At 51.0% G+C, this 12,715-nt stretch overlaps 1 protein-coding gene across 1 annotated transcript; it reads right to left on the reverse strand.

Moving 5' to 3' along the window:
* Positions 1-546: 546 nt before the first annotated feature.
* MACIR (macrophage immunometabolism regulator) lies at positions 547-12,454 on the reverse strand. Its single transcript, XM_029074095.1, has 2 exons — positions 12,419-12,454; positions 547-3,034 (listed from the first exon to the last, which is right to left on the reverse strand). The coding sequence occupies exon 2, from the start codon at positions 3,009-3,011 to the stop codon at positions 2,388-2,390; it is 624 nt and encodes a 207-aa protein (XP_028929928.1). The 5' UTR covers positions 3,012-3,034; positions 12,419-12,454; the 3' UTR covers positions 547-2,387.
* Between the last annotated feature and the right edge of the window lie 261 nt (positions 12,455-12,715).

Raw genomic sequence — 12,715 nt, forward strand, 5'->3', positions numbered from 1 at the left:
CACAACTCTGACGTCGTTCCGGTTTGGTCCTTGAGCTAAACCGCGTACGTGGAGCTTGTGGCTGAAAAGGACTTGCTCCCGTTAGAAAGCATTTTTTTCCTCACTATTGATTTATCTGAGATCAGTCCTATTGAAATAGTTTCTCTAGACTGTTCACTGTTTAGCTGGAGTGCTCTCTACCCGTCAGATCAACAACCATCTGAAATGCTCAGCTTAAGAAAGCTTGCGAGGAAATCATTTAGGGGGTCTCGGCACTCCACGGCGATAGCTTTAGAACAAAATCAAACACTAGACCACACCACCGGCCCCCGGTCAGTAACGGAGTCCCCAGGGCCGGGGCAATGTCTTCTAACGGATGGGTGGATGTTACGGCCGACAGTGCTGCATCAGGGGTCTTGGAAAACTCCCAAAGTAAAAAGATGAGAGATTCTTCACCAAGCCGCGGAAGCCAGCGTCCCGGGACACAATAAAACACCCTTAAGCCAAATTCCTGCCACTCGCTGGCTCGCTGGTCCGGCACGCCGAAAGCACTCCACCACGACACCGTACGCTTACATCACCTCTTTATTTCGTAGCCGGAAATGATACAGTTCCACAGGGTAGCTCATCAATAAATAATGGGGTTTAAATCACTAAACGTAGACTCCTATCTCTCTTTGGCATCTGACAGTAATTCTATTTCTCATCCAACCGCTGACTCTATAGGAATAGTTTATCGTAAGATTCTTCAGTACAATAAGTTAGAAAGGTGCAGTTTACTTTAAAATATACAACAGCTGAAAAAGATTCCAGTATACCCCCACAGGCCCCCCACCACACACCCACCCTAGGCTGGTGGCCAACACCTCCCCACTCTCTTTACTTGAACCAGCCCAGCAGTGAGCTCAGTAACGGCAGCCACGCTCTTCCTTGTGACGCGCCGCACCCGCTACCCAGTGGAACACGCTATCTTTTTCTGGTGAGGGCAGAGTCTCCCTGGGAGCGGGAAGGCCTAAGTTATCAGACAGAAGCCTTTTCTTTTCCATAACCACAATTCCAAGCACCTGAATAATTCACCGCCTCCCCCGGTGATGCAAAAGGCCAGTAGTGTTCCCGGTTGCCCCCCAATTCCACATCCGTATAAATCGAATCTTTCAGAGGAAAAAGAAATAGAAAGGTTTTACAAAAGTGACTTTTTTTTTCCCCTCCAAAACATATCCCTGTGTTTGGACTGCGGGTTATCAGTGCTCGGATGTCGCTTTCTTCGGCAACAAATGAAACCAGTGCATTCGACATAAACTGTTCATTCAGAACTAGCCCGTTAAGGCGGCGCAAGCAGTAGACACTTTCAAACTAATTCTAGAAGCTAAGTTTTCGGTAGGTATTCTGTGCTGCAAACAACTAAAATTAGAATGTTCCGATGCCATGCTGAGAGGTATCACTTTATGGTTAATTTAAATATTCAGTAATAGAAACCATGAGTTTCCTTCTCGAAGCTCCACTGTTACTTCAGATCCTAAACTCTGGCCCGGAAGCAACGACTTCCCTTCTCTCACGCTGTTCCAGGTAAATTTTAAATGAGAGTCGAGACTCAGGAGAATTATTCCCCTCGAGTGCAAATCTCAAAGGAGAGATGGGCCGGGAACTCCCGGAGGGTATCTCCCAAACGGTGTTTTAGCCAGAGATCCGTCACACTGCTATTAACCCCAACTTACTTAAAGAACCACTTTACAGGAGAAGATCATCATCTTCTGAGGAAAATATAAATGCTTAATTCAGCGATTGCTCGGAGGTGAACAAACACTGCCAACCTGAATCGTATCTTTTTTGTTTTTTTTACCTGCTAGTATAAAAAACTCATGACAGAACATTCCCACGGGATTTTTTTTTTTTTAAGTATTCCATTTCCGCCATGTGCAGGTTTCTCAATTTCATGAAGCAACACGTTACCATACATATATTATTTTAGAGTAAGTTACAGACACAAGTTCTCGAGTGCTTATCGGAGGGCAACCTTCCCAATGCCCCACCCCTTGAGCGGCTACCCCGCAAACCCTATCTCCCATCGGTGTGGCAAATCCCCATCCGGATTCACGTGCCAAAGCCTCCTCTGCCTTTCTAGAATCGCCCCCCCTCCCCGCAAATCAAGTCCACCCGTTGAGAGTCCCTCGGGTGGCTTCGGGCTTGAGAATTCTTCCCCCAGACCCCCTCGCCCCTCAGTGGGTTCAAAGCTCTGAGCGAGGGGCCCGGGGCGTCCAAGGAACCCTCGGCTCCTCCGTGTCGTCGTCTTCCCCCCCCACCCGGCCCCCCGCCCAGGTCGGGGCTAGTCCTGCGCGCAGACAGTACGTGTGGCCCGAGGGGGTCCGGGAAGCCAGAGGGAGTTTGGCCAGAAGCGGCCCAGCCGCCGTTCATGTGTTGTTCCTGGCGAACATCCGGTCCCCTCTGAGAGTGAGGTGCTGAAGTTGGTACTGGAGCACTTCCGTGTCGGCGGGTTCCTGGATGCTCATTTTGTCTAAGTTGAGGTAGTCCAGGGATTTGGAGTGAGCCCTCTTGCCCTTAAACAGGCAGAGGGGCAGAGGCCCGTGGAGGGCCTTGTAAGGTTCGTAGGGTAAGGACTTGGTGCACTTCTCCCCCGAGCTGGGCATGCGGCGGCGCCGCCGGCCGTTGAGCGTGGGGATCTCGTAGGGCTGGTAGTACCTGCCACGGGTCTTGAAGAGGCGGGAGGAGCGGGCCAGGCCCGCGTCCAGCGGCTTGGAGCGCAGCGGGGCCAGGCCTTCCCCCTTGTTCTCTTCCCCGCCCGAGCACTTCTGAGCTAACTTCAAGAGCTCCTCCCCCGTGGTGAAGCCCACCAAGTAGTTGGAATCCATGTGGAGGATCTGGTAGCCCGACACAGTCCGCCGAATCGGGGAGCACGGGGTGCTGGAGCAGCGGGGCCTCTCCGCTTCCGTCTTGCCGGGGGCGCCGGCCTCGGCCCCCGGGAAGGGGAGGGCCGGGACGGCCGTCCTGGGGTCTCCGCCGACGTCGACCTCCATGTCGAGCGCGAGCCCGCCCGCGCCTGGGGACAGAGCGGAGCCGGGTTAGAGGGGCCGACGGGTCAGGGGTGGCTCGGCTCGGACGGCTCGGCCCCGGAGACGGCCCGGGCCAGGTCCCCGCTCTCATCTGCAAACCACCGCCAGCCGCGCCGCCTTGCAGGGCGTTACCAGCCACGTGAGACGGAGGGCTCGCCCGGTGGCTACGGCACAGCCCTGGGACTCAGGAGGACCTGGATCCCAATCCCAGCTCTGCCGCTCGCCTGCCGGGTGACCTCGGACGGGTCGCTTCTTGGGGCCTCCGTTTCCTCAACTGTAAGATGGGGATACCTGCTCTTCCTCCAGCTTAGACTGTGAGCCCCACACGGATCGGGGACTGGGGCCGATCTGATTTATCCGTACCTACCCCAGCGCTTCGAACAGCGTTGGACACACAGTAAGCACTTCAGTACCACTTAAAAAAAAAAATGCCAACCCGTAATGCTGCTTGCTCAGCAGACGTTTATATTGTACTCTCCCAAGCGCTTGGTACGGTGCTTGGCATAGAGAGAGTGCTCAAATACAACTGAATGAATGACATCTGGAAAGACAAAAAGAACATGGACTCGAGAAGCCCGCCAAGCCTCTCAGGAGCAAGAGACAGCACTGAAACATCGAGCTTCATAACGTACTGAAGGTCTACAAGGGGTGTGGAGGTGGGATTGGCGGGGGAGGTCCTCTCTCCTGTCCCACCACGAGCCCCGGACCTTCCTCGGGGCTCCGTCGGCAGTTCCGTCAGCCTCGCCCGCCAGCCAGCAACGTCGAGTGACGGGGCGGGTTCGCCCGCCACGAGGACCCGGACCTCAGTCCGGTCGCCCTGGCTTGGGACAGAGCCCGGCTCGATCTGGCTTTTCTGGATGGGACCGGCCGGAAAGTCGTAGGACGGCAGGAAAACGCAAAGCAGGGCCATCCCGGGGCGGAGACGGGGCTGCGGGGGATTAAGAAATCGCCATCTCTAACTGACTCCTCGGACCTCCTCCCTCCGGCCCGGAGCCAACGCCGGGAGAAACTGGTTGGAAGGGCCCGCCGGAAAGCTGCACCGAGGGATTCCGACCTCCTCCTCCTCGGGCAGGTGGGACCCCGGGGTGTAACGGTCATAGCAATTGCCCCCTTCCACCTTCCCCCACCCCTCATGGGGTGACACCACCCCAACAGCTGCTCCAGCGGTGAATGGCCCTGGGCTACCGCCAACAGATAGGGCCGGACAAACCTTTGAAAGACAAGGGCGGACTGCCCGGATGCAATGAGAGAAGGGTCAGCCTGGGGTACGGAAATGAGGAGAAAGGCTTCTCTCTCTCAGCAGCAGAACCGGAAAAATCTGCCGCCGGCACTGCAAGGGGCCAAGCCTTCGCGTGGCTCGGTGGCAAGAGCCCGGGCTTGGGAGTCAGAGGTGGTGGGTTCTAATCCCGGCTCCGCCGCTTGTCAGCTCTGTGACTTTGGGCAAGTCACTTCACTTCTCTGGGCCTCAATTCCCTCATCTGGAAAATGAGGATTAAGAGTGGGAGGCCCAAGTGGGACAACCTGATCTACCCCAGCACTTAGAACAGTGCTTTGTACATAGTAAGCGCTTCAAAAATACCATTACTATTATTTTTTTAAAAAGTTAAGGCTAGAGGGTCACTCAAAGGTCTTTTCAGCCATACACTATCAATACAGATGGTGTCGTCTTTGCATATTTAGGAAGTTATACATCCAATGAATGGGGGGGAATTTATACCCCGTTAGAGCTGGGAGGTTTATCAAAATCCCCATGTGAGGAGGCAGCCTGGGGCACTGCTGAAAAGGCAGCAGAATCATTTGGAGCAGTCCTTCTTTAGGTAGACTTTACTCACCCCAAATGATGAAGGGAACAGAAAAGGTGTTTTTTTTTTTTTTTTTTAAGGTATTTGTTAAGCGCTTACTATGGGCCAAGCACTGCACTAAGCGATGAGGTAGATGTAAGCCAATCAGGTTGGACACAGTCCCTGTCCCACATGGGGCTTCCAGTCTTAATCCCCATTTTGCAGATGAGGGACCCGAAGCCCAGAGAAATGAAGTGATTTGACCACGGTCACTCATCAGGTAAATGGCGGAGTCGGGACTGGAACCCGGGTCCTTCCGACTCCCAGGTCTGTGTTCTAATAATGTTGGTATTTGTTAAGCGCTTACTATGTGCCGAGCACTGTTCTAAGCGCTGGGGTAGGCATAGGGGAATCAGGTTGTCCCACATGGGGCTCACAGTCTTAATCCCCATTTTACAGATGAGGGAACTGAGGCACAGAGAAGTGAAGTGACTTGCCCACAGTCACACAGCCGACAAGTGGCAGAGCTGGGATTCGAACTCATGAGCCCTGACTCCAAAGCCCGTGCTCTTTCCACTGAGCCACGCTGCTTCTCCTAACCCGCGAGGTCCCGCTGCTTCTCGTCCTGGACTGAGTTCTCAACTGTTCTGAACTGAGGAACTCCAGTTCAGTCCAGCTCTGCGGATCAGTGGCCCTGCAGGATGGGTGTGCCACCTTGGGGCAGATGGCTTTTGACTTTGGTTCACATTCTTCCTAGGAATTGGGCCAAACGAGTGAGGCAGCTAGAGACTCCAGCCACCGGACACACCCAGCGTGCCTCACCCTGCGGGTAGCCGGACCAGGCGCTTTGGGTTTGCGATTGGGTTTTCGGTCCCTCTCCTCTGCATCGCTGAGGACCCCATTGGCTTCCAGAAGCCAAGGAGGGGCTAGCAGGGCGGCTAGCAGAGCAGGGCCTGGAACCCCGGCAGAGAAGCGGGGAGGACAGGTCCAAAGGGAAAGAAATAACGGGGCCAATTCAGGAAATTCCAAGCAGTAGAAGCACTTACTGAGCGCCTACTGTGATCAGAGCACTGTACTAAGCACTTGAGACCATACGGTAAAAGCAAAAGACACAGTCCCCGCCTCTGAGGAGTTTACAATCCTATACGGGAGATGAGCGAACACGATTGGCAAATGAACAATAGGTAAAGGCGAAGATGGAAAGGCTAAAAGCAGAACTGATTAATTAAACAAAGGATGGGCTGAAATGACTAAGAAGGTGGTGATGAATCAGAAAATGCTTCATGGAGGTGTTTTTTCTAGGAGGGGAGGAGGAGGGTCTGCTGCATTTTGAGGGGGGCGGAAGTTCCCTATAGAGGAGGTCGAAGGAGTGAGACGGACACATGAGGGTGGAAACTGAAGGAAACAGAGGAGCAAAGAGGACAAACCCCGGGGTGGAGGGGGAGAAGAGAGCAGATAAGGAGATGGCTGTTGAGACCCTTAAATCCAATGGCCAGGAGGCTTTTTTGTTTGTTTCAAGTGGAAAAGGAGTGGAGAATTTGGAGAAAAGAGATACATTTTAAGAAGGTGCTCCAAGCTGCTATACCTAATTTAGACTGAAAAGGGGAATCAATCAAACAATGGCACTTATTGAGCATTTATTGTGTGCTAAGCGCTTGGGAGAGTCCAACAGAATGTTGTTGCTGGACATGTTCCCTACCCACACGGGGCTTATGGTCTAGAGGAGTCTTCAACGAGGGTACTCACTGCATGGGGAGAATAGAAGGGCTCTGGCAGGGAGAAATGGCAGGTTTTTGAGGCGGGCTGATTGCTGGAGTTCAAAGAAAGGCGTTAGAGATGACGCTGTGGTGAAAAGCTTCTGGGACAGAGATGGTGGTGGTGTTGAGCAAGTGGACGGTGACGGGAAAGAGGAAGAGAAGACTATTTTGTAGGGAGGATATGGGGCTCCGTTTGTGCAGGCCATGTTTGAAATGCCAGTCGTCCGTGGATGTGTCCTGGAGGCAGGAGGCAATTTGAGGGGAGGAATGCAGATGAGAGATCAAGGCTGGAGAGGGTGGCAGCTGAGGAATGTGAGTGGAGGAGCTGCCCAAGGGACTGTAGAGAGAAGAGTTGAGGAACTGGAAAAGAACCATCAAAACAGACACAACTAGGGGAGAGGGAGAGGAGGCCAGGAGAGGACTGTGTCCAGAAAACCAAGTCCAGAAGAAATTTCAACGAGGCGGGAGTAGGTTTTTAAAAACGTTTTTACTGGTATTTGTAAAACGCTTACTCTGTGTCAAGCCCTGTGTTAAGCGGTGGGGAAGATGCCAGTTCCTCAGGTCGGAAGCAATCCCTGTCGCACTGGTGGCTCACAGCCTAAGTGGGAGGGAGAAGAGGCATCAGCTCCCCATTATACAGATGGGGAAACTGAAGCATGGAGAAGTTAAGTGAGTCGCCCAAGGGACCCATCAGACAAGTGGAGAGCTGGGATTAGAACTCAAGTCCTATGACTCCCAGGCCCGAGTTCTTTCCACTAGGCCCCGCTGCTTCTAGTTGATGGCATCAAAGGCAACAGAGAGGTCAAAAAGTAGGAGATGAAAGCCCACTGGACAAAAACAAGTCCCTGGAGACCCGGGTGAGCAGTCGCTCGGTAAAGTGGAAGGGTTAAATCTGGATTGCAGGGGGGGCTGAGAAGAGAACTGGTGGTGAGGTGAAGCTGAGATGATGGGGTGGGGGGTGGAGGGTGTGATGGGGGCTGAGAGACGGTTTTTTGTTTGTTTGTTTTAATAAAGGGAGTCCTGGGCTTATTCTGGAGAGGTTGGAAATAGAGGTAGGAGACAGTTGGAGGAAAGGGCAAGTATTTGGGGAAGGGGTGGGACTAAGCACAGGTAATGGGGTTGGATTTTGAAAGGCAAGAGACCTCTTGGAAGATTTCTGAACTGTACCGCAGGGAAGGATGAGTCCCCAAATTCCTCAATGTTCCAGGAAGAGCTATCAATCAGTGATATTTACTGAGCGCTTACCCTATACAGAGCCCTCGACTAAGCGTTTGGGAGAGTCCAACACAAGAGAGTTGGCAGACACATTTCCCTGCCCACATCAATCAGTGGCATTTGAGCACTAACAGTGTGCAGAGCACTGAATTAAGCACCGAGGTCAAATGTCCTAAAAACTGGGAAGTTATGCTTTTTCCTGCCCTACTCCAGGGGGTGGTTCTCCCTCTAAGATTGTAAACTCACTGTGGGCAGGGAATGTGTCTGTTACATTGTTATATAGTACTCTCCCAAGCTCTTACTACAGTGCTCTGCAAATAGTAAGCACTCAGTAAATACAACTGACTGACTTTTCCTTGGCAATGGGGGGGTGAGAAGTATGGGATGGGATTATAATCAGAAAAAACCATCAAATCAGATCTCTGAATACAGGAATTAGAATCCTTCATTTAAAAGAAGCTGGGGAGAAAACAGATGTGGACGGAAAAGCAGCTCATCGAAATACGACTGAATTAAAAACTCAGGAAAAATGCTATTTAATATACTGTCATTGGGTTTAAGTAACAAATTCCCAGAGAAACTTTCATTTTTTTTAAAAATGGCAACCACAAAAACTTGGGTTAGCCAAGCTGTACTAGACTCCCCCAACCTTTAAATCAAAAAGACCTTACCAACTCCGGCCTAGTGGTTAGAGCAGGTGCCTGGGAGACAGAGGAACCTGGGTTCTAAATCCCAGCCTCACCTCTTGTCTGCTCTGTGACCTTGGGCAAGTTACTTAATTTCTCTATATCTCCATTTCCTCATCTGTAAAATGGGGATTAAAACTGTGATCCCTACACGGGACAAGGACTGTGCCTAACCCAATGTATTTGTACCCACCCCAGAGCTTAGTACAGTGCCTAGCACGTAGTAAGTGCTTAACAAATACCACATTTTTAAAAATTATTATTATACTGTTTGAGAGCTACTATTTAATTTTTCTTTTTTCAGTCTAAAGACCTACACACTAATATACAGCTTTGGAAACATTAAATGCCTCCAGCCTAGGTTTTAAGGCCTATGCTGTAAGCCCTGATCTTTTTATTTGGTAACAATCAATAGAGTACTTAGTGTGGTGATGAGGATGGTTTATTGCATCTCTTTAAGTGTTCCTGATCAGTCTGGGAATCAAAACCAAAAAAAAATAAAAATTCCTCAGTTTGATGCAGCTCAAGTGGAAAATGAAGTGGTAAATGCATAATGCCTTGGGTGCTATGAAAGATCTTCATTTCAGCAATGACAAAAATCGCCTAACCGAATACTCTATCTGCTATCACCTGGAGTCTTCTTTCCCTTCTCTAATAACTCGAGTCGGCAGCCTATGCTATTTCTCCTGCGAATCGAGCCATCCCCCTATAAACATAATGAATTTTAGGATAACAAAAACAGGCTACCCAGCAGAGACGTGATACCTGCAAGCTTCTAAAATGAAATCATTAGCCAATTCCTTTGGAGACCCTTCCTTATAAGGTTAGCGATGTGGACGAGGGTCCATACTTAATGACACTGACGGTTTCCCCTTGGATTATATATGTATGTGTGCATATGGATATATATGCATGTATACATATATAAATCCAAGTATATATATAAAATATGTGTATAAAGAGTGGACTGGGAAGTAGACAAAACGCATGACAAGGGTCTATGCACCTCAGGCTCCAACCACTTCCCTGTCACCTTTCACCTCCTCTGAAAGGGAAAGAGTTAGGAAGAGCGGGATCTGATAGGGAGCCTTCACTCATCTGCTTCCCCCATTTGGTCTCTGGCACTTTCATTTTTTGTCAGGTGTCACCACCCCGGGATCAGCAGGCAGAGCGAGCAGCAGGTCAGGGTCCGGCCCCATCCCTCCGGGCCCCTCCTGCTCCCCCGATAAAGGGCCGCAGGAGGTCACAGGGCGGAAGGGAGGGGATCGGAGGTGGGGGAAAGCGCGCTTCTCTATGGGAAAAACCGTCTTGGGAGGAGATCAAACAGAAACTTGGCACCCTTGGCTTTAACGCTCTCCATCACCAGGCCCCCTCCTACTTCACCTCCCTGCTCTCCTTCTTCAACCCAGCCCGCACACTCCGCTCCGATACCACTAACCTTCTCCTTGGGCCTCTATCTCACCTCTTTTGCCGCTGACCCCCGGCCCGCCTCCTGCCTCTGGCCTCGAACGCCCTCCCCTCCTCAAATCCCACAGACAGTGACTCTCCCCGCCCTTCAAAGTCCTCCTTGTGGCCCATCTCCTCCAGGAAGCCTTCCCTGACTAAGCCCCCCTTTTCCTCATCTCCCACGTCACCCTGACTCGCTCCCTCTGCTCCTCGCCCCTCTCCCCGCCCCACACCGCTCACGTCCGTATCTGTCATTTTACTTATATTGATGTCTGCGCATTTCTATCGATGCCTGTCTCCCCCACCTCTAGACTGTAAGCTCACTGTGGGCAGGGAGTGTCACTCTTTATCACTGTACTGTACTCTCCCAAGCACAGCGCTTAGTACAGTGTCTGCACACAGTAAGCGCTTAATAAATACGACTGAATGAAGGAATAAATGAGGGGACCTTCCCCACCCGCCCCCGGCCCCTGGGTTTTCTGAACAACAGACCAGCTTCATTCAATCGTATTTACTGAGCGTTTACTGTGTGCAGAGCACTGTCCGAAGCGCTTGGAATTAGAGAAGCAGCTTGGCTCGGTGGAAAGAGCCCGGGCTTGGGAGTCAAAGCTCGTGGGTTCTAATCCCGGCTCCGCCACTTGTCAGCTGTGTGACTTTGGGCAAGTCACTTCACTTCTCTGGGTCTCAGTTCCCTCATCTGCAAAATGGGGGATGAAGACTGTGAGCCCCACGTGGGACAAGCTGACCACCTTGTATCTTCCCCAGGGTTTACAACAGTGCTTTGCACATAGTGAGCGCTTAACAAATGCCATTATTATTACCCCTGGCCTGGGTCCGTGAGAGTCCACAGCTTTCCAGCTGCTTTTTGTCGTGGCACGGTGACAGGGGGCTGGGGTTCTGCCCATTCATTCATTCATTCACTCATTCATTCACCCATTAATTCACTCAATCGTATTTATAGTGCGCTTACTGTGTGTAGAGCACTGTAGTAAACGCTTGGGAGAGAAAACCATAAAGAGTGACATATATCTGTAATTTTATGTATTTCTCTTGATGACTCTTTGTATTGATGTCCATTTTCTCCTCCCCACCCCTAGGCTTGCGAGCTCGTTATGGGCAGGGACTCTCTCTCTCTCTCTTGCACTCTCACAAGCGCTCAGTACAGCGCTCTGCACCCACTAAGCACTCAATACATACGAACCAAACGAATGAACGAATTCCCCGCCCACAACGAGCTCACCGTCTGGGGTGGGGGGCGAGACAGACCTCAATCCAAAGAAATAAAATTCACTCCATCGTATTTACTGGGCGCTGACTGGGTGCAGAGCGCTGTTGTAAGCGCTTGGAGAGTACAATGGAGCAATAAAGAGGGACAATCCCTGCCCACAAGGGGCTCACAGTCGGGGAGGGGGAGAGGGGCAGCAAAAGAAAACAAGGAGGCGGGCTGCAACACCGGCAAAACAGAGGCAGAGAATCGTGAATAGGCATAGACACAGCTATGGAGATAAATATCTATCTCTATCTATATACAGATGGATCTATCTCTATCTATATACATATGGATAGAGATAGATAAATATCTATCTATCTCTATCTATATGTATATGTGTCTATATGTACATATATGTGTGTGTGTGTACATACATACACACATATGTTTATATGTATATAGATATAGATAGATATAAATAAATATCTATCTATATACATATAGATATAAATATCTATCTACATGCATATAGACTATATACATATAGCTAGATAGATGTAATACACAATATATCATATATATATATCTATTGTGTATATATAATATATTGTGCACGTATCATATCATACACACAGGATACATGCATTGCATATCACACATCATACATATATCATATATTACACATACATCATACAGACATTACCTATGATATACAAATGTCACATGTATACATTACATATACATGATACATATATATTATACGTATCTCACATTTCATATATAATACATACACGATACGTATATTATGTGATATATTACACGTATACGTTATATATATATATATATCATACATATATGTTATATATACTATATCGCGCACATTCTATTTTATATATATCTATTATACATGTATTATATATATATTATACATATATTGTGTGTGTGTGTGTGTGTGTGTGTTTGGGGTGCGGCAGGGAGCGGGAGCCGAGGACGGGGTGGGGGCGGGTTGGTTCACTGCACGGGTATTGATTGAGCGCTCACTGTGTGCGGAGCGCCGGACTGGGCGCAATCCGGGAAGGCCTCCTGGAGGAGACGGGGCCTTCGGGGCGTCCGGGAACAGGTCCCTCCCCGTCCTCCCCCGTCCCCCTCGGGCCGGCTCGGCCCCGTTCCGGGAGGGCGGCCCGGCCTCCCCGGAGATCCATGGGGGAGGGAGGGAAGGAGGGAAGGAGGGAAGGAGGGAAGGAGGGAAGGAGGAGGCGCCCGCGGCGGCCCCTACCTGCGCCCGGCTCCTCTTCCTGCTCCTTCGCCCGGCGACGGCGACAGATGGATGGATGGATGGATGGATGGATGGCCGGCCGGCCGCCCGCCCTGACGGCCTCACTGACTGACTGACTGACTGACTGACAGCTGGACGGACGGCGCGCGCCCGCCCTCCGGCCCGCCCCTTCCGCTTCCGCTCCCCTCCCTCCCTCTCCTCCCTCCCTCTCAGGGCCAACCGCCCTTCCGCTTCCGGTCCCCCTTCCCCTCCGGAGACCCCGCCCCTTCCGCTTCCGGTCCCGCCTCCCTCCCCGTC

The sequence above is a fragment of the Ornithorhynchus anatinus genome, chromosome 10, assembly GCF_004115215.2.
Source record: "Ornithorhynchus anatinus isolate Pmale09 chromosome 10, mOrnAna1.pri.v4, whole genome shotgun sequence".
Taxonomy (NCBI): Eukaryota; Metazoa; Chordata; class Mammalia; order Monotremata; family Ornithorhynchidae; genus Ornithorhynchus; species Ornithorhynchus anatinus.

What these genes read in the sequence shown, in the direction of transcription:
- MACIR (XM_029074095.1), bottom strand. Translation starts at nt 3,011, where the DNA reads ATGGAGGTCGACGTCGGCGGAGACCCCAGGACGGCCGTCCCGGCCCTC.